Source organism: Rhinolophus hipposideros (assembly GCF_964194185.1).
Source record: "Rhinolophus hipposideros genome assembly, chromosome: 14".
Taxonomy (NCBI): domain Eukaryota; kingdom Metazoa; phylum Chordata; class Mammalia; order Chiroptera; family Rhinolophidae; genus Rhinolophus; species Rhinolophus hipposideros.
Genome location: NC_138060.1, coordinates 22793361 through 22813923, shown reverse-complemented (window position 1 = coordinate 22813923; position 20563 = coordinate 22793361). Strand labels below are relative to the sequence as shown.

General features: G+C 38.3%; 1 protein-coding gene across 4 annotated transcripts in view; it reads right to left on the bottom strand.

The window, feature by feature from the left end:
* Positions 1–602: 602 nt before the first annotated feature.
* The window catches only part of GRM7 (glutamate metabotropic receptor 7), an 822860-nt gene continuing 802899 nt past the window's right edge, over positions 603–20563 (bottom strand). Inside the window, exon 9 of one of the 4 annotated variants that reach the window (XM_081071753.1) lies at positions 603–8331. In XM_081071753.1, the coding sequence (XP_080927879.1) occupies positions 8192–8331 (140 nt within the window). In that variant the 3' untranslated portion in view covers positions 603–8191. The remainder of the gene's footprint in view (positions 8332–20563) is intronic. The other 3 variants (XM_081071752.1, XM_081071754.1, XM_081071755.1) reach the window with 3 other exon arrangements.

Genomic DNA, 20563 nt, shown 5'->3' with positions numbered 1-20563 from the left:
CTGGTGGTAGAGGTGGTGGTTGTAACAGCTACTATGTACGGCAAGTTATCCATGTGCCAAGCACTGTTGTCAGCCCTTCGCATTGGTGTTCTCTCTCAACCCTCCTCACCCTATGGTGTAGGCAGAAGTATTAACTTATTTTCCAGGTAAGGAAATGGAGGATTCAGAATATTTATGTAACATCCCCAAGGACAGCTAGTAGGAGAGAGAGTCAGGTTTTATACTAGGTTGTTGGTCTCTACAACTTGAAAATGTGGATAAGCCAAAGTTCACTTTTGATTTGCATTTTTTCCATGGTCTATTATTGGAAGGGTGTTTGAGGGATTGGGAAAACTGGGAAATATGTTAGTTTTTCTCAGTCTGAAAGTGAAATGACTTTTCTCGTCTTTGCGCACACATTCCCTGGGCCAAGGGAGCTGAGAGACAGCAGGCAGAGGTCGGCAGATGCCAAAGGTATAAGCAGATGTGGGTTTTATTAATCAGAGTAGAAAATTAATCACAGTGAGATGCACAATAGGTCATTGAAATACATTTTGGATTTTGGGGGTCCAGCCCTGAGTGCTAAGGACAAAAGTCACCACTCTCTGCAAATAGGTTTTCTTTTATGTTCCTGAAACCCAAGTTACTATGAGCTGATAAATGAGGGCAGTGCTTAATGTTGATTTAGTAACCCCAAGTCTTAATCTTGCCATTGACTATGGCTACCATATTTGTTTGCAGATATAGACAAATGCTTTGCAATATTAGGTGATGCAAAAGTAATTGCAGTTTGAAAGGTTAAAAATAATTGCAAAAACCGCAGTTGCTTTTGCACCAACCTAATAGTTATTCACTTAAGTCCTTTAATGAAGTTGTGCAGAGATGTTTATCTTTTCAATAAATTGTCCCCAGACTGCTGTTTATTGAAGCTTGTATGTCCTCTTTATTTTCTTTCTTCTAGCACTTTTGCTATTTTTGATAGATAACTTGCTAAGTAAATATCTGAAGGTTGTCAGGTTTCAGCTTCAATTATGTAAAAATAAAATGCATGGGCTTTGTGATAGCTCTTTTTCTATAAGAGAATTTCGACGTCTGGGTTTAGAGTATGCATTTCAGATATGGCTTTAGTTGTGAGCTAAGGCTTTTTCCTTTAACCAGTTGAGTCCCCATTCTTCCCTAACTTAAGATTGTTTGAAATCAACTGTACCTAAAAGGGGGTAGACAACTAAAATATTTATGGCAGAAAATAAAAAAGTTAACCAAAGTATTTTATTGATACATTCTTGGACAATATCACAGAATTGAAAGAGAATGGAAAGGGGGGATTTTTTTCAGCAAGGTTGTTTTTCCACTAAACTGGCACATAAGCAGCAAGATTAACGAAAGTACTTATTACAAACAGTAAAAAACATACATGCTTTTTTTTTTTTAAAAGTCCTTATCACACTGGTCAGTCATGGGGGCATGAACAAAACCTCAAGACATGAAAAATCCATATTCTTTTTTTTCCAAATAGCTTAATCATTATTAAAATTATTGCAAAATATTCATATACCCTAATTAAAATAAAAGAGAACACAAATACGAATAGTGAACATAGTATCAACATGTACTGTAAAATACATTACTGGCATGCATCCCAAAGATCAAGACCTCTATTCAGTTCAGCCAATACCTTCCTTTCATGTGACTTATGAGTTACCAACGATAGATAGGTGGGGCCTAGTTTATCAGCACAGTTATTGGTCTTTAAGTATCCTTTTATGTCTTAAAAAAAAGTAACATGATTTGTCGTGATACTACAATTGTAATTATACAGTCATGTGCATATGTGATTTAAGTTTTTGTTTTTTGGGGTGGTTTTTTAGTCTGCCGAGATCTTTTTACATTTTTCATTATTTTAACAATGTCCCCAAGATTTCGTGTCTGAGAGAATAGGGCTCTATGAAAACATGGCATTCAAAAACAAACAATAAACCAAGGTACAACATCAGATGGTAAAGTGCAAAAGTCCTCACAAACTGTACAGAAAATTTCAAAACCTTGCAACCTGGAAGTACATACGTAGAAAGACAGGTCAGCCCCGAAACAGTCACTGTGGCTCTCTTGCTTCATCCTAGAGAGCCTGGTGGGACTTGAGTCTCAACACTCCCTTTGGTCGGGAAGGTCCAAAATTGCAGCCAAGTTGGCAGTGCTGATGCCAGTGACTTATTAAGCCAAGATAAAGTAAGAATATTTCATAAAGCAGCTGTGTAGGACACTTGGATCCTCTAACATTGGTCTCCTGGCTTGGGGATACTCCTCCAGTGATGGGTAGCGGGCAGGACTGAAAGAGTCCTATGCCAGGTTGGGTGACGAAATAACTGAGGTCTCCCTCCTCCGTGGTTCCATGGAATGGAACAGGTTAGATAACCAGGTTATTATAACTGACATACTTCTTTTTTGCAGCAGGGCCTGAAAGAAAAATGTGCAAGAGTCAGTTGTGGCAATGACCCTATTTGCCAAGGTAGAAGCAGAACTAGATCTGTGATGACTTGGGTGGAACGTCAAGATAGGACAATGCGCCATTTGGAACATGCAAATCACTTTGGATTCCTATGACTTTGCTGAGGTTTTGTTCACTAAAACCTGCAATGTCCAGCAATTCTCAAATCATCTGGGCTTTTTATTCTGGTATGTCTCCGATCTCACTCTTTAAGGTTTGTAACATTAGTAAATTTACCAGTGGTTATCATGCTTTTTTAATTAGCCACCCCTAAGCTTAAAGAATGCACCCGTGTTGCAGTATATTTTTTGGTGTCATCTTCTCCCAGACTTTTTTTCATAGTAAATGACCTTTGCTTAGGAAAGGTCTGTCCTGCATCACTGGAATTTACTTAGGTTGACTGCAGATTAGGTCAACCAGAGTGCCTTCTCCAGTTCTGATTCACGCAGTCAAATCACTCGAGATTGACTTTTGTAGTCTTAGCATCAGTAAATTGTATATGGTAATCCGCAGGACTATTTCCATCAAGGTTTGAAGCTACTTAAATCTTCCAGGTATCTCAACACACACAGCCTGCATTTGTTTTCCTTAAATGTAGAATAAATTATTCTGTTTGGTACAGTGATTTTAGGACTAACCTTCACTCCTCACTCACTCACTCACTCATTCATTCAGTCGTTCATTTAGTAGGTAAGTGTCAATTGCCCACCATTTGCCATGCCTAGACATGAGGCCAGGCACTGATGAGTAGCTGATGAGGAAATCAGACCCTTTCCTGTCCTTATGCTGAAAACAAAAACACTGAGATCCCAAGGTATGACTGTTTTATGTGCTAGCTCTTAATACCAAGTAATGCAATTGTTGTGATGTGACATGTTCTTTATTCATTAAATCTTAGTAGTTTTTCATCAGCTTCTGTTGGACGCCAAGTAAATGTCATGCAGCATTTATAGATGGATTGTTTTACTTACTGTTCTTAGATTCTACACAGTACTGTTCATTTCACACAAACAAGTAGATTCTTCCAGCACAAGAATTCTTCCAAACAAGAATTCTTCCAGCACTCATAAGTAACGATTTAGGTGTGAATTTAGAAGAACAGAGACACCACAATAATGTACTGAGAGCGAGTTTGTATCTGAACTTTGAGTAACACAGACAGTATGTTATGGAGGCATATATGCACATGTACATTATACAAAAAGGCAGATCTTCTTTTTTGGATTAAAAAGTTGGATACTCCTGGAAAATTCTGATTTGAAGGCTTATTTCTCTAATACATCATATTGCATTTATTAACCAAAGTTAGATGAAGCACAGAATTGCATGATGTGTTCTCCCTCAAACACATGGCTTTAGTAATACCCAAGTCCTGGAAGAAAGTTTCCTTTGTTATCACAGCCTTCATTGTCTTCAGCAAATGCTTGGTTTGAGTGTAAGGAGGAAAACTTGCTAAAGATGTTTTATTTCCCTTTGACTCCGAAGCCTATTTACAGTGTCATAGCTAGAAACACCCGGCTGACAGTTGCAAGAAATAGTCACAGTGTACCTTGTCAAATGCCACCATGTTAATTATCCCCAGGACAAAAGGGGGTACATAAACAAGCCCGAAAGCTTACACTGACCCAAACATTTGAGACCACCTCTATTGTGTGATGAATCAAGATTGTTTTCCACATAAGCATAACTGTCTCGTGGAAAAAAGCAAAACATATTTGAAATTCCTCAAACAGGTTTACTTTAAAACACCAATTACTCAAGAAGAGTCTTTGATAAAAGAATAAGTAACTTAGAAAATAATTGTCTTTTCACTGTAAAGCTGAACATCAGTTTTCATAACACTATAATCAAGATGAGCTTATGTTAAAAAAAAATTAGAAATGATGATAATGAAATTCACCCAAGCTTGGCATGGACTATCTTCTTGTGTTTTCAAGCAGCCTTGGGGTGAGTGCTGTTTACGACTCTCCATTCAGAAAGGAGGGGCCCGGTTCACATGCCCTGGTTCTGATTCAGCTCTATCGCTTCCTTGAGGTGTGGCTTATGTCAGTCCAATGACATTGAACTTGTCTGAGCCGCTGTAAAATGGGTAGGATAATTGCCTCCCTGTGGGCTGTTAATGTCAAGAACATATGAAATATCCCAGTTTTGCATCTGGTAACATAAGGCATAAATGTTTTTTTTAAATTACAAATTTCTATACAAATGATTAGCCTCAGTGCATGCTTTCTTTGCACAGTAGCTCAGGAACATTGCAGCAAAATGATAATGGAGTTGTACTTTACACATACTTTACAATTTACGTACTTTTCAGAGCAGTGTCCAAAGTATTATGATGTTTATATTTAAGCCATTCTATCCCCATGAGGAAATAAAATAAGTGCCTGTGTTGTCCAGTAATTTCATTTATTTGAATAGCAATGTAGTTTATGGCCTAGGAAGAAAAGCGCTTAGCTCAAAATAGCTGTGGAGTAAAACACTTGCTAAGGAAATCTACTTTTTATTTTAAAATAGCTAGCATTTTTTTCTTATACAGTTATAAGTTTTAAGGAGCAAGAGGAATATATAGAGTGGCCCCTATTGAATTTTTGAAAGTTATTACATCAGTGGTTCTCAAAGCGAGGTGTCTTGAATAGTTGATGTTTGCAATGAGGCAAGTGTGTGGACACTAGCCTTTGAATTACTGATGTGTCTTTGCTACTTAAGAAGCACAGACATTCCAACTTATTCTTGATGTTTGTCAAAATCAAACTCAATTTGACACTAACTTCAGTGAGCTAGTTTTCTTTTTAATTTTCTTTGAGCCTTTTGTCTCACAAAAATTACGTTTCTCAAAGTGTGGTCTATGGAACACTTATAATCCAGATTACAGGAAGTGTAGAAAAAAAGAAAAAAGAGAAGAGTGAAGAGTCTCATGGATAGGATAATAAACATTGAATTATGGGAAACGCTGAATAAGTAAAATTATATAGGGCTCTTTTCCCTACCCAATATTTAATTTTCTTGTTTTTTAAATAAGGAATTCTATAGTTCATTGACATTATACCATGTGTTTTCCTGAGCTCTTTTTTTAAAAAAATAAATGTGTGTATATAGAAGTATGTATGTGTAAGTTTGTATATGAAGTGATTCCAAGAGCTAGAAAAGGTGAAAACAATAATATATCACAGCCTCCGATATAACACATATTGACATCTTTGCTTCCTGTTGTCCTTCATCCATCCGGAGGAAATAAAGCGTAGCAGAAGCCCTTCCCACTTCCCTATTCCAACAGTGATCCTCCTCTCCTCCTCCCACCAGAGCTGTTATTGTGATGTTGGCATGTATCTTTCCCAAGGTGCTTTCATACTCCTACTGCCCTTAATCTCTAGATAGTATTACTTTGTGTATTTTTAAATTGTACGTGAATATCCATTTGCAACCTGTTTTTCATATAACATGATGGTTTTAAGATTTATCTGTTTTGATTTGGTAATCATGATTACTAAATTGTTTTCTTGTAAAAACATAGCAAAATTTCTGTGACTCTTTTCATGTTGATGGACCCTGCTTTCTAATTCTTCTCAATAACACGATGATATCTGAAAAATAACATCATTTATAATGTTAAATAATAAAGCTGTAGACCAGGTGAATTTATTTGCGACATATTTACCTGACAAAGGATTGATATCAAAAATATTTTAACTAATATAAATAAATAAAAGGCAATCTAATTTTTTAGTGGAATATGGATATAAAAGGGCAATTTGTAGGTGAGGGAAAACAGATGAATGAGAAATACTCAACCTCATTGGTAAAAGAAATGCAAATTAAAATAACACAATAATACTTTATTCCCACACCAATACAAAGTAAGAATGTACCAATACCAAGTATTGATGAGGGTGTGAAGTGGGAATATTTTGGTCACACTGGTAGGAATGAAAATTGGTACAATTACATGGGACGACAATTTGGAAATAATCTAGAAAAGCTGAAGATATGCACATCATTGATTCAGAAACTTTATTTCTAGATATACTCATATGTGCAGGACATTTCTAGATATATATCAAATGTGTAGGACATTTCTGAGTCTTTCATATAATGATTTGCTTTTTGATTCTCTAAGGGAATTTTCTTGTAGCGACTGGGTACAACATATGAGTGAAATGGGCCAGGTGTAAGGTGTTAGGGAACAGTATGAACCACAGTGAGTTAGAAAACACCTACCCGACCTACAAAGCCTAATCACTGTGGGATGTTACCTCAGTTTAGTCAGATATTTCTTCTTTGGAGAAGAAGAGCTGAACTTCTGTATTTTTATGTAAAATTTCATTTTTCGCTTATTTGAAAATATTTCAAAATTAATTTTCATTTATTGAGTACACATCATGAGTTGGGCTCTGTTCTTGGAATTACACATTCTGTTTTTAGCAGAAGATTCAAAATCAAATTAAAATATTTATCAAATCAAAGGAAGAGGCCAGAGAATCTCTAGGCTGTCAGTTTGCAACTTTGTGATACTATTTGTACTGTTCCCCATATTGATTTAATTATATAGCCCCCCCTTTTAATAGGTTCCTTTGTACTGTTTAAGAACATACTTTTTGAAATGCATTTGGTTAGTCCTTAAATCTTGATCCTGCCTATTACTTTAGTCATTGGTAAAACTAACCAGACTTTGGAATACTGGTTTATTGGCTGCTGAGACTGTGTCCAAACTGACTTTTCTATGAACCCATTCTAAACAGTGTCTGCTCTGCCCTTTCCCTCTACTACAGCGTCCCTGTTGACCAAAATTCAGAGGTGAGCGGTTATACATATCTCAACTGGAGGGAGTCTTCATATTATGATTTATAGTTACTAAAACAAAAGGAATTACTTCTTTTAATAAGTCCTTCTGTGGTCAATGATCTATTTCCTGCCTGTTGGTTTCATTGGTAAATTGCTCTTAGCCCATCACTTAATGGCAGAAGAGGAGATGTTACCCTTAAGTGTTAATTCTCATTCAGGATTTCAAAAAGGCTAGTAAACTTCCTGTGTTTTTTTTTTCTTTTTTCTTTTGTGTGTATGCGTGTGTGTGTGTGTGTGTGTGTGTGTGTGTGTGTGTGTGTGTTTTAAAGGTAACTCATTTTATAATTATTTCTACATCTTTTTTAAATTTTCATCTAAGAGTAGCACATTACTCAGTCAAAAAGATGAAAAAGAACAAGAGTGAAGAACATAATTACAGAAAAATGAGTCATTCACAATTATACAAGCTGAACTCTGAACTAAAAAAATAATTGACTTTTCTACATTTCCTTGGTCCCACCCCCAACTCTGCCACCACAATCTACCAGGATAACGATAGACTATTTGTTCTTATGTTAGTTAGCTGGACATCTTGACACAAAGAACTTAGCAGGAATGAAAATGCAGTCAATCGGTTAAATAACTCAGGATTCCAAATTGCCATTGGTTCTAATCCAGTTGCAAAAATCTCCAAAATCTAAATTTCTGTCCATCTTTCCAGCCATTCATCTAACAAAATATTATTTAACACTTAAATTCCAGTCATTCTAATGCATGCTAACTGTGCAAACCAGGCTTGGAAGTCTGTAAGCTATGTGCACCCTTCTTATTAATTGTATATTCAGATTACATTTACCATTTATAGAAGGCTGCCATGTGCCATCAGCAAGTGGTTTGCATTTCCTTGCTTTTGTCCTACTTAGCATGATAAGGATAAGGCATGAAGCCCTAGACCAGACTCACATTGAGAGGACACCCCAAAATAAACAGGCACCCTTCAGCAGTGTTGAGTGAGGGAGGCAGTTCATTGGATGGTGGGCCATTGAAGCTGCTGGGACCAGTTTGCATGCTTGTAGACCAACAGGAATCTATTTTGAGAGAACAAAAAAGCAACAACCAAGGGAGCCTTAGAGACCATACGCCAAGTGCTTGCCCCATTGTTACCAGGGTCAGAGAAATGAGTCAGATATATCCCTATTGTTTTGGAACTCGTGTTCTAGGAGGGGAAATGGTTACAGCACCTGTGATAAGTGCATAAAGATATTTTACAAGGGCTAATTAACTTTGTCTTTAATGGCAGTATACTACTGTATACGTCTGGAAAGGCTTCTCAGGGAAATGGGCAGTGAAGAATGGGAATGTAGGAAGGAGGCAGGGTGATGTAACGATGTACTGTGTTTCCATCCAGGTGCATGGGAAGGGGAGTCAGAGTGCTGGGACCCAGGCTGGCAGGGTAGGAGGGGCTAGGTAATTACATCAGTAAATATGCAAGCTATCATACTAAATTCAAGAGTAATACACAAGACACAATTCCTATGGTTGCTTAGCTTCTGAATGGAGGCCTGTGTGAAAGGCCTTGAATGGGAAGTTAAGGCAGTGGTATAGTAAGTCCTCACTTAGCGTAGGTGATGGGTTCTTGGAGACTGGCTTTAAGTGAAACAACATAGAACGAAATCAGTTTTACCATAGACTAACTGTTATAAACAAGAGTTAGGTTCCTATGGCGTACTTCTGGTCACAAAAACATCACCAAACTGCAAAATAAAGACCCAAAACACTTCTAATGTTAAATGTTGAAATAAATGTGAGCTATACATGCATTTAAGAAAGATGAATAAAAACAAGCTCATTCCAGTTCAGGATCACAGATGGCAGGAAACTCTCTGGGCCCTGGCAACTCAGGGTACAAGGTGGGTCCCCACCCTAGACAGGCAGCCTTTCCATTGCAGGGTGTACACACACACACACACACACACACACACACACACACACACCTGTATTCAGACTGGGAAAATGTAGACACGCCAGTTCATCTCACATGCACAGCTTTGGGATGTGGGAAGAAACTGGAATCCTGGAGAAAACGCACGCAGACATGGCAAGAAAATGCACACTCCACACAGACAATGGCCTTGAATTGAAGCAATTATTTTTCTCATCAACATTGTAATGAAACAATATTGAACAAAACAATGTTATTCAAGGATTTGCTGTATTTGAGAGGCCAAGGGGGGAGCCCTTAATGGTTTTGAAGCAGAATCTTTATACTTGCTGTTCCCTCCCTACATGCTGCCTACTTAGCTGGTTGCCTTCTGCTCCTGGCTGGGTTGTAGTTTTCCAAAGCCACTTGCTCCAGGAGGCTTTCCTGACCTCTCCAGACATGCTAAGTGTCCCTGCTCCACTCTCTCATGGCCTCTCTGCTTTTCTTTTGCTGTACATACTTAACCAGGGTGAATCACTTATTTCTCTTGTGTGTCTCCAATGTTAGCACTGTAGCTGTCAGGATGGAAGAGGCCCTTTTTCCCCTAATACCTAGGAAGAGTATATTTATTCAGTGCCTTACTATAGAGTGGCTTCCGCTCTGTCAAGTCATTATTAGCTCTCAGAGGATCTTCAGAGAGACATAGAATACAAAATAATACTTTGCCATTTTTCCCTCAGTTTCCCTGTGGGTGCTATTGTATACAAAGATAGCCATTTCTATCACTGCTCAGATTTCATTTGTAACTTTTAAACCACTACATTCTTTTTACCCCTTTTAGCATCCAAGGGGCGCCAAAACTGCCTGGCTGAAACTGACAAATCAATTTTCAATTCTGCCATGAACACAGTCAAGGGAACTTCTAATGTTTTTTTAAAAAAAAAAAAAATCTTAATTTGTTCTTTAAAATGTAAAGCATCAAGCAGAGGTGTACAGGGTTCTTAGAAGATGCGTGTGAAGCAAGTAGACCAAGTCTGTTTTGCAACATCTTTAAGCTTAGCCACATTAAACTCTGGGTAATGTGATTGAGGCCGTATTTGTTTTGCCTGGAAAAAAAGAATGCATTGAATTACAGCATCAAAGATTTCTGCTTTTTCTTGTTATGCACTTTGCCTGGGCATTGAAGAGATTTTATGTATTTTGCAATTTCAATATTTTATAGATGTAAGCGTTCCAGAGCATATTATGGACGCAGAGCAATGATGCATCCAAGATTGAAGACGTGCATCAAAGTCTGCCCTAAGGATAATGTTACAAATAGGCAATCATGATAAAATAATAGTGGAGTAGTGCTTAGTGTTCCTGGATGAAAAGCTTTGGCTAAAATCCAGGCCTTGCTACTATTTTTGGCTAGGAGATTCACAGTCCATTCATTCACCTCTTGATTCATTTATTCAACCAGTATTGAGAGTTTCACAGTGTGCTAGTCGCTTGGTTAAAAACTAGTGGTATAAAGGTAAGGAAAAACTATTCTCTATCCTTGAATAACTCCCAGTTCAGTGTAGTTCAATACATTTTTTGAGTACCTACTATGTGTCAGACAGTATGCTAGGTGGGGGGATATAGTCACGTTATAATGCAAAACAGTATAGTCCCACTTTTATGGGGTTTACATTTTTCTTGGTGGAGACAGATCATTAACAAAAAAGTAAATGTGTCCAATTCTTGTTATCCATTGTTACATTCTATAAAGTTGCCACAAACGCGGAATTAGTGAATACTGAGCAATTGCTCCTAGGGGAAATATAGGGTTAGGTTTCTGTGAGCCTCTGGTCACAACATTTTCATCAACCAATCAAGACAGAACCTTGTTTATGTGTGTTTCTGTTTAAAGACAGCATAGTTAATATATATTACTGATTCAGTACCGTCAAACTCATAGCAACAGCAGTATAAACAGAAAAATAACCCACACAAAGCACAAATGTGGGAAACACAGGAATTAAATAGACGGCAAAAAGCACACTGGTTTCCATATGAAAGCTAAAACAGGAAGGCAGGGTGGCATCTTGTTTGCCCTCAGCTTGGAATGTGTGTGTGTTTCTCTGCTCTGTGCATCTCCCCACACATGAGGGCAAAAACACAAGTATTCGTTTCAGAGTTACAATTCAATTTTAGCAGATAGGTGAGTTTGCAAATATAGAATCAGAATAAGGAGGATGAGCTATATGATGATGTCAGGCCATCCCAAACACCACTGGGTGGGGCCACTGTCCTAACTAGTGTGGTAGTCAGCTTCAGAGGGTGGCGTTTGAGTAGAGACTTGTAGGAGGTAAGAGAGAAGCTATGCAAATATTTGACGATAGACTGAAGTCCATTCTCTGAGGCTGGATCTGAAAGGCTGGGACAGTAGGAACAAAGAGTGAGCAGAAGCAGTCGTAAGCATGAAGAATTCCAACACTGGCAGGAGGTGGCATCAGAAATGTGTGCACGGAGGAAGGTGTAAAAAATATTGCCTGATAAACTTAGGCAAAGTTTCAAAGAGGAGGGAATGTTGAACTGTGTCTTGAGCAGTAAATTATAGACATTCGCCAGGCTGGCCTAAGTGATAGGGGTATAAGCATTGAAGAACATTCCAGACTGAGGACACGACACTGGAAAAGCCATATTCTGCGAAAAAGCTTAGGATTTAGAGAGAAGAGCAAATAATATGAAGAGTTCGGCAAAACACAAGGTTTATGCAGAAAAGAAAGAATGCTGTCGGAAGAGATTGCTAGAGAGATTAACTTCAGATTGCCAAGGGTATTTTATGCTATATATACGTTTTTGTATAGTAGGATTAATTGTGAGAAGTTCAACAATATTTGAAAAGAGAGAATGCTCTAACAGTAGCTCGGAGGATGGATTGGAAATGAGGTAGAGGTAGAGGATAGTGATTTCAGAAAAGCAGATTAGCTAGGAGTTGATGGAATGATTAGGATTGTGTTTCTCGTGAGTAGAATTCCAAGATAGTGCCACAGGGGGTTCTAGATGAGGAAGCATCTCATAGTGCCACCATTGCTCCAACACCATGGTGTTCTCTTGGGGATGAGAATATGGGTAAGAACCATTTGGGCCATTGTCATGTGGAAGCACCCTTGAGGCCCAAGCTAGGTTGTTTGTTTAATTTGACAGAGGGTGTGTGTGTGACATAACTGCCAATTTCTGTTAAGTCCAGTTCAGTTGACTCCTGTTGTGACTGCAGATGTAGAGGACCCCATGGGCTCAAAGGAGAGGAATCCAGAGAGGCCTCTTTGTCAGGCAAAGAAAAAAGATGAAGGTAACCTGAACTTTCCTTCCTTTCTTGAAATTCAACTCAGCTTAACCTAGTAGGCAAAAGACAGGGCCTGAGAGCTGAAGCTCTGTCCAGGAATAAATATAGCTATAATTTCCTAAGGCCTGCGTATTTTGGGATCCTGGCTTTGGAAGATAGAAGGATTGGAATCTACTACAGATAATAGAAGTCAACCAAATCTCCATCAACATAAAGCAAATGTTTACTAATTGTTAAAAAACCGGTTGCTGGGGTAACAAAGGGACTAAGACCTGTCCCTCTCCTCAAAGAACATTCAATCTAGTACAGCATATTCCCCTTGGCTAAAGTGTACATTGAGTGTAAAGCTTGAGAGTGCAACAGTTACGTCGCATACATAGGTTTCCACTGTGTGAAACTGACCAGTTCACACTCAGACTTGAACCTAATATGTCAGTCTCAACATCAGAACTTTGTAATGATGGAAAGTCCCTTTCATCCTCTTATTCAGTTTGCAAATTAATGTCTTCATTTATTTAATAATAGCAAATTTTTATAATAAAAATTAAAATTAAATGTGAATTCGAGGTGTTCAATTTTTTGTTTTCTAAAATGAATAACAAACTTTTTAAAAGTAAAGTAGTAAATCCTATGAATTAGTACTAGGAAAACAATATGTATTTGGAAAAACATACGTATGTATTAAGAATATTAAACAAAAATAAAAAGGACCAAGCTATATGCTTTAAGGTGTTCATGAAGATGTAAAGTGTTATTTACAATTTTAAAGGACCTAAGTATCTAATTCTTGAGGGTGATTAAATAAATTTGAATGCAATCATTTGATGGGGCGTTGTAAATCTATCAAATGTAATGGTTATTAAAACAATGCAATAACATGGAAATTGCTATTGCTGTAGCACTAATAATATATAGTACAAAGAATAGGTTACAAAATTGTAAGTACTCTCTAATTAAAACTATGCACTAAAAAGTCTGAAAAATGCCTCAAATTATTAAAAGCTTAAGAAATCTGGTGGGCTTTTAAAAAAAGCCAGTGTCACAAAGGACCAAAAAAAAGTGGGACTATTTCAGATTAAAAGAGACTAAAGAGACAAAAAACACTAAATGCAATAATGGATTGACTGGGCCATGGATTTAAAAAAAGAAAAACAGCTATATTGGGGAAATAGGGAAAATCTGAATTTTTATTTTGTAGCAAGTGATAATATTGCATCAATATTAAGTTTATTGGGTGTGAAATGATATTGAGGTTTTGTAGGACAGAGTTATCATTCTTAGGAGATGCATGCTGAAGTCCTTTAGGATATTAGTGTCTTGATGTCTACAACTTGCTTTGAAACATTTCATGGGGAAAATATCCATATCTACATTGAGAGAAAGTGAATGTGGCAAAATGTTAGTAAGTGGACATTATATGTAAGTGAATATTCTTCATTTCAATGTATTTGGAGGTTTTAAATGTTTCAAAATAAAAAAAAGTTAGGAGAAATGATTTATAAAGCTCTATTGGGGTGGTGGAATTGTAGTCACTTTACTCTTTTAAAACTATTTTTTCTATAATGTCACTATTTTTACATTGAAAGGAAAGTGACCACTTTTGAACAAGTTTTTGGCAAGATATAAGTAGATGCCAGTAACCATCTCTCAAGCATTTTGGTCTGGGTGCTCCTGAGAAACAGTCCCTGAAGAGACCTCCGTGGGTAACTCTCTTAGACAATCTATTTGCCCCTTCCGCCATTTTCTTGTTATCCAAACTGAATAAGAACACTTATATGCTATGACCCATTATTAATTCTAAGATGGCTATTTCTTCTGGGCTTTTCACTGAAAAAAAGGCCCTAAGAATTTTGTCTAGTCCTTCATTTTCTCCCCTCACTGGGTATATCTACATCATATAATAAATGGCCTCCTAAAATGTTTCCTAAAGCATTCAAATGTTGAATGTACCACTGGAAGCCCATGAGAGATATTTTTTTCTAACATTTGAGTAAAAATAGCTCTAAAAATTAAGTACGTCTATTCATCTTTTTAATGAGTTTGGCTTTTAAAATATGCAAATCATCATGTCAGGCCTCAGAGGGAGAAAATGTTGGGTGGGTTGGTTATATCTGTTAAGAATGGGAAGTAGATTGTGCCTGCCAGATAATTGTCTGAGTTCGTCTAAGTCATTCTTCTCTCACACACTTGATCTCATCTGCTGAGCAGCCTGCTTACTCCATGGGTGCTATCACTGACACAGTAGTCTGTAGAAGTAATAATATAAATACTGTGCCCTGGGTTAAAAGGGTAATCAGTGCCTGCCACTGTTCCTGCGCCTTCTAATTCAAGGTGTGTGTGAGTGTGTGTGTGTGTGTGTGTGTGTGTGTGTGTGTGTGTTTGTATGTGTGACAGGAATTGATTTATTCAACAGAACTCTGCTAAGGACTGACAAAATGCAGACCGGTATGAAGAAGCAGGAAAAGAATTGAGTGTCAGGCTCCAAAGGTCATACAGAGGGACTTTTCCATAAAACCCATGCCACTAGAACATACCGGAAAGGAAGAAAGGGTGTAGAGGCAGAGATACCCTATGACTATAGGTCACCTGTGTTCTGGAGTGTTCTTCCCTCAGATATTTCCACAGGTGGAAATATCTTCTCCTTCTTTAGGTTGCAGTTTAAATGTCACCTTTTGGAGAGGGCTGTCTTGGTTCCATCTATAAACAACACTCACCAATTTCCTAACATCATTGCACATTTTTATTTTTCTTCACCTTCCACTATCACTCTCTGAAGTGTTTTAATTTATTTATATTTCAATTTATTTACTTGTTTCCCCTCTAGAATGTAAACTCTACACATCCTGTCTTAGTCACTATTGTGTGCACAGGACTTATGACAATGTGTAATACTAACATAAATAAATTAATTAACATAATGGGTGAAAGATGATAGGTCCTTGTTTGGGGGTTTGTTGGAGCTAATGGCGAGGCGCTAACTCACTTCTCTGTGTGGTGTTCCTTAAAACTTGTACCTTTGACTTTGGTTTCTGCCAGGAGTTTTTCTCCTTCTTTCTGAAATTGTAAACACAAAGTGGTGAGAAACATGCGAGGTCTGTTTTAATCTGTTTCCTAGAGTATGAAAGTCCTCTGACCTTCATAGTTATTGGGCAAGTCATTCCCAATTGGGCATAGTTGTTGGGCATAGTTATTCCTAGTCAGAGAAAACGGAAGAGTTTGTTTATCACACAGAATGATCAGGAGTAACCACAACTATTAGATGAGGGAAGAGAGACTTTGTATTCAGGTAACAGATGGATGGAACAGACCCCTACCCCTTCTATGCCCGAGTAGAGACAGTGGCTTCTCTTGCAGGAAATGGAGGAGTGCACCAGAAATTGGTTAGGGCTGGGATATAATATTAGCACACTTGATTCTACAGCTCTGGGCTCCCGTGGCCAATCAGAGTAACACAGCCTATGCTCAACCACATTAGGTCCATCATGATGCCCTAATTTCCATCTTCGGTGTTCTCTGTAGAAATGTTTCCTTTTTCTTCTTTTCTCATACATATCACCAGTCCATTACTTTAAAGTGAGCTGAAAATACAGTAGAATATTGTAGACTGATATTGGACTTCAATGCCTATTATTAGGCTCAAAGAATTTAAGACTATCAATTTATAGGGACATCTATCAAGTGCCTAATTTTAAATTGATGACATGCTTTCCTTAAATGCATTGTGCTTGCTTTGATGATGTCTAATGGACCTGTTCACACAGACCATTCTTCTGTACTCAGGATCAGAGCACTTGGTGGAACTTGAGGGATTCTTAACAGGAGAGTGGCATTCCCCTCACGAGCATTCAGGGGTCTTGGAGAAGTGAACACTTAGCTGCTTTAAGGCACTGGGTCTGGAGACACTGGATTGAGGAGGCAGAATGGTTGCCTTCTGCAAAGAGGGATGAATAGACTGATGATTTGAGCCCACAGGCTAGACGTCAAATGACATTAGAGAATTCCTGTGAACTTAGATATGATAATGGTATGATAGTAACTGTGAGACAGTGTCTGCATTTTGTGATAAACTAACCTACTTTGGAATACAGCATCGCGATGTCTGTAGTTAACTTTAAAATGGCTCAAGATAAAAATACACTTGTAGATAAGGAAATATGGTAACATGTTAACAGTTGTTAGATCTTGGCAGTGGATTGTGCTACTACTCTTCTACTTCTCTGAATGTTTGAAAGTTTCATGATAAAAATCTGAGACCCCCTCATCTCCAAAGCAAAATGTATGCTTCACAACTTTGCTGGGAGGTAGCCCTACTTCTGTCTCATAATATCCGTTACCAAGAAGCAATAGCCTCAAGCCAGTCTTGTGTCTTTGAGAAGAGATGAAGATGAGAGGAGATATTAGGCTACCACTTTCCTTAAGGACAATTAAGGAGTTGTCAGAGCTCCTCGTGCATTTTATCCATTCATTGAAAAAGAATCTGTCAAATCACTGTGGATATGTTTCCACATCCATCCAGCTGCACTGCCATCATTAGCCACCATTTCATCTCTGCAAAAGTGTGATATTGAAATCTTGGCTTTGAGAGCTTATGTTAGTCAACTGGAGCCAAAAGGGGAAGCAGGGATTTGGCAGTTTCTATTATAGCAAAAACGACAGTTTCTTACTGTATAGACAGACTTGTACACATAATCAATGGCTGCTGCTACTACAGACAATCCATGCCATCTCTGTGCTGTATTGGAGCGGGCAATCATTGATTCCAGGAGCCCTCATTGTAGCACTGTTATGTTATTTGCAAAATCAATTGCGGGAGTTTGTAAATATGCATTTATTTATATATTTCTTTATCCATTTCCATTGAATAAGTTAGACATCTACTGATGAGTATCCTATGGATGTCAGTTATTTTAGCTGAAATGAGTTATCTTCTATTCACTGCTCAGTTTTGCAGTTAAGAATTGAGCTGTGTCTGCACTGATAAAGCAATGAAAAGATGGGGGCAGCTTCCAAGCTGACTTTCTCAAAAAGATCACATCCAAAGCTATCTGTGCATGTCTATGATGTATAAATGTATATGCACATTGGGTCCATCTTACCCAGGGTGGTTATCAGTCAGACTTAGCAGTGATCACTCAAAATTCCATGTTTTCCAGGAAGCTTTTATGTACCCAACAGCCCAAACAACCTGCTATATCCCAAAAGATCGTCTGACTTATGCAATTTGACAAAAAGCAGTGTGAAGTGAATCCTTACAGAAGTTGTCAACATTGCTGAGAAATTGGGGCACTAAACAATTTGGTAATACTTGTTTCCTAGAAGTTAAGAAATATATGCATGCTGGATGAGGCATCTAAGAGTACAAATTCTTGTGCTCTGAATGTAGTAACATTTGTTGAACACTTAAAATATGCTAAAAACTCTGCTAAACACTTTATAGTCACAAACCTTTTAAAACCTTTTAAGGCCTTCCCTATGAGGCAGGCACCAATATTATCCCTACTTCACACACAAAAACAAACAAACAAACAAACAAAAAAAAACATATGCGGCTTAGAGAGAGTATGGAACACATCTAATATTATATCACATGTTCCACCTTTTTATACTGTGGTTTTTGATAAAACAACAGAGGGTGAAGAGAGATGGGACTGACTTCAGGGGCCACGGATATTTCTCACTCAACAAACATTTTTCTAGTGTCGGGCAGGGCTGGCCAGTGAGTCCTAAGAAATCAAGACAAAATCTCTGTTGCTCACTTCTTTTTATCTTTAGCATCTCTCACCCCTTGGTTTCTTCCCTGGAATTCTATACCCACTTCCCATGAACGGTCAGCTTGTTGCAGGAAGCAGCACATCTTGTTTACAAAATCAGGGTGGTGCTGCTGATGATGTTGGGGGCTCAAATGTGATGCTGTGTCTGTAAAAACACAGTGCTGGACCCTGAGGGAGATACTGTCACCATCAGTCATCACCACCAGCCCTACCACCGTCACCATCTCCTCTGCTTGACCATGGTAATGGCCATCACTGAAGGTTAGTCTTCTATACAAGACGGTGGGATACAGAAGGATGGTCATATCTAAACACTGCCGGTGGCCCAGTTGATAGGATGAATTCCTCTCATAGGATGTCATTTAAACATGAAATTCATGTGAGACTTGAAATTGTCAGTTTTGCAGTTATGTACCAGAAAGTTTTCACTTTGAACTCAAAATCTTTAATGCCATCCTTTAGGCCCCTGGGGAGGAGATTTCCAAGGCGATGTATAAGGAGACTGTATTTTTACAGAGAAATCATAGCACAGTTAGAAGGTAGATTTCTATATCTTTCAGAAAGTAAGAGTGGGTCTCTAGATGACAAGGTTTGGCTGAAGAAATATTTAAATTCCTGGGAAATTTCCATTGTTTTTGGTGACAGCAACACAGAAAATTCTTAAATTAAAGGTGTCCTGAAAATCTGGGTTATTGTGTTGCAAAGGAAAGTAGCACTCTTTTTTTTTTTTTCCTGACAAGTGTTTCTAAACAGTTACTGTTCCCTGAGACAGTCACTGTTCCCTGGATGTGTCACCTCAAACTGTCATACTATTCACACCATTCCTGTCATCACAACTACCTGTCTTTCAGGGAGCAAAGGGTAAAACAATAGTGAGTCAATAAATATTTGCCGAATCCCTAACATGAGGCATCTTCCATTCCAGGTTCTAGGGCTGTGATGGGTGCACAGACATATAAGGCATTATCCCAGCCATCCAAGAAGTTCTAACCTGGTAGAAAACCTAAAGTATTTGACAACATGCCAAGATTGCACTGTAGTGGAATCATCACCAAAGATTCTGCTGCTCTAATAGCAGTCCCATGTGATGAGTCCATCCTATGTGACCTGCTGCCCAGGGAGTTTTTTCCCGGAACAGATGTCGATGCAAACTGTCAACCACCTCCCAACTAGGGAATCAAGACTGTTGGCTTGGCTGATGGTCCCGGTTCAAGTATCCCCTCCCCCACTTTCCCTCTACCCCACCCCCTCCACCCCGAGTAGGCCTGGTCTTCTGCTTGTTTCTTCTGGCTGTTTTCATATCCATTTTCATTTCCAACCTCACTCTTGGTATGCCTTTGATGAGAAGTCTCAGTTTCCAGTTCCCTGGTGACTAAATGAGTCGTTTTCTCTCTTTTTTGCCTGTTTCCATTAACGCCATGTTCTGAGGTCTGCACTCTCCTGAAGCCTTGGGATAATTCTCCTCATTTTAGTGTCTGGATCTGAGGCCTTTTGTTACTTCCTCTGTCTTATGATAATCGGTCAGTTATTGAGCTTCTTTTGTTTATTGTGAGAAAAATGTACAGACAAGGAAGTATGAGATGAAGTTGGCAAGTGTCATGGGCCCTTAGAAATTAGAAAGTGAGGGAAGTACTTGTAAAAGCTGATTGAAGCAACTTTGCTTAATAATAGTAATGTTTAACATTTATGCAGTGTTTCTTATACTCAGATATGGCATCAAGCAGTACAGACAAATCACCTCATCCACCTCCTGAGAAGATGCTTTCATTCTCCTTATGTTTCCAGATGGGAAAAGAGAGACACAGAGAGGTTAAGTATAACTCCCAAGACCACACAGCGGATAGAGCCAGGCTGTGAGACCCCATGTCTGAACTGTTGTGAACCTCTTCTTTTAATGGCTCTTGCTCATCCACTTCATCTTAAAAAAATGAAAATCTTATAAAGCAGGATAGTGGAGAAAATGAGTGAGCAAAGCTTGACGACACATAAGGTCCTTTCTGCTGTCATGCTGTGGTGTTTCTCTGATGCCACATGAGTGAGAAATAATAAAATGTAGTAATGGCTTTTGAAATTGGGAGAGCAGAGTTCCATCCATTGCAAGCATCCTGGGTACAATTTGGTTATCAACAGATGTCTAGAAAGAAGAGTATATCAGCTTTCAATGGGACAGGGATTTCATTGATCTTAGGCCCTTGTATTTGAATCTAGGTTTCCATTTAGCTTGCTGTAGTTTTGACATTTAAACAATACATCCATTGCTTCTCTAAAGTCCAATTAAGATAGGTGATGGATGGAAACATTAATACATGAAAATG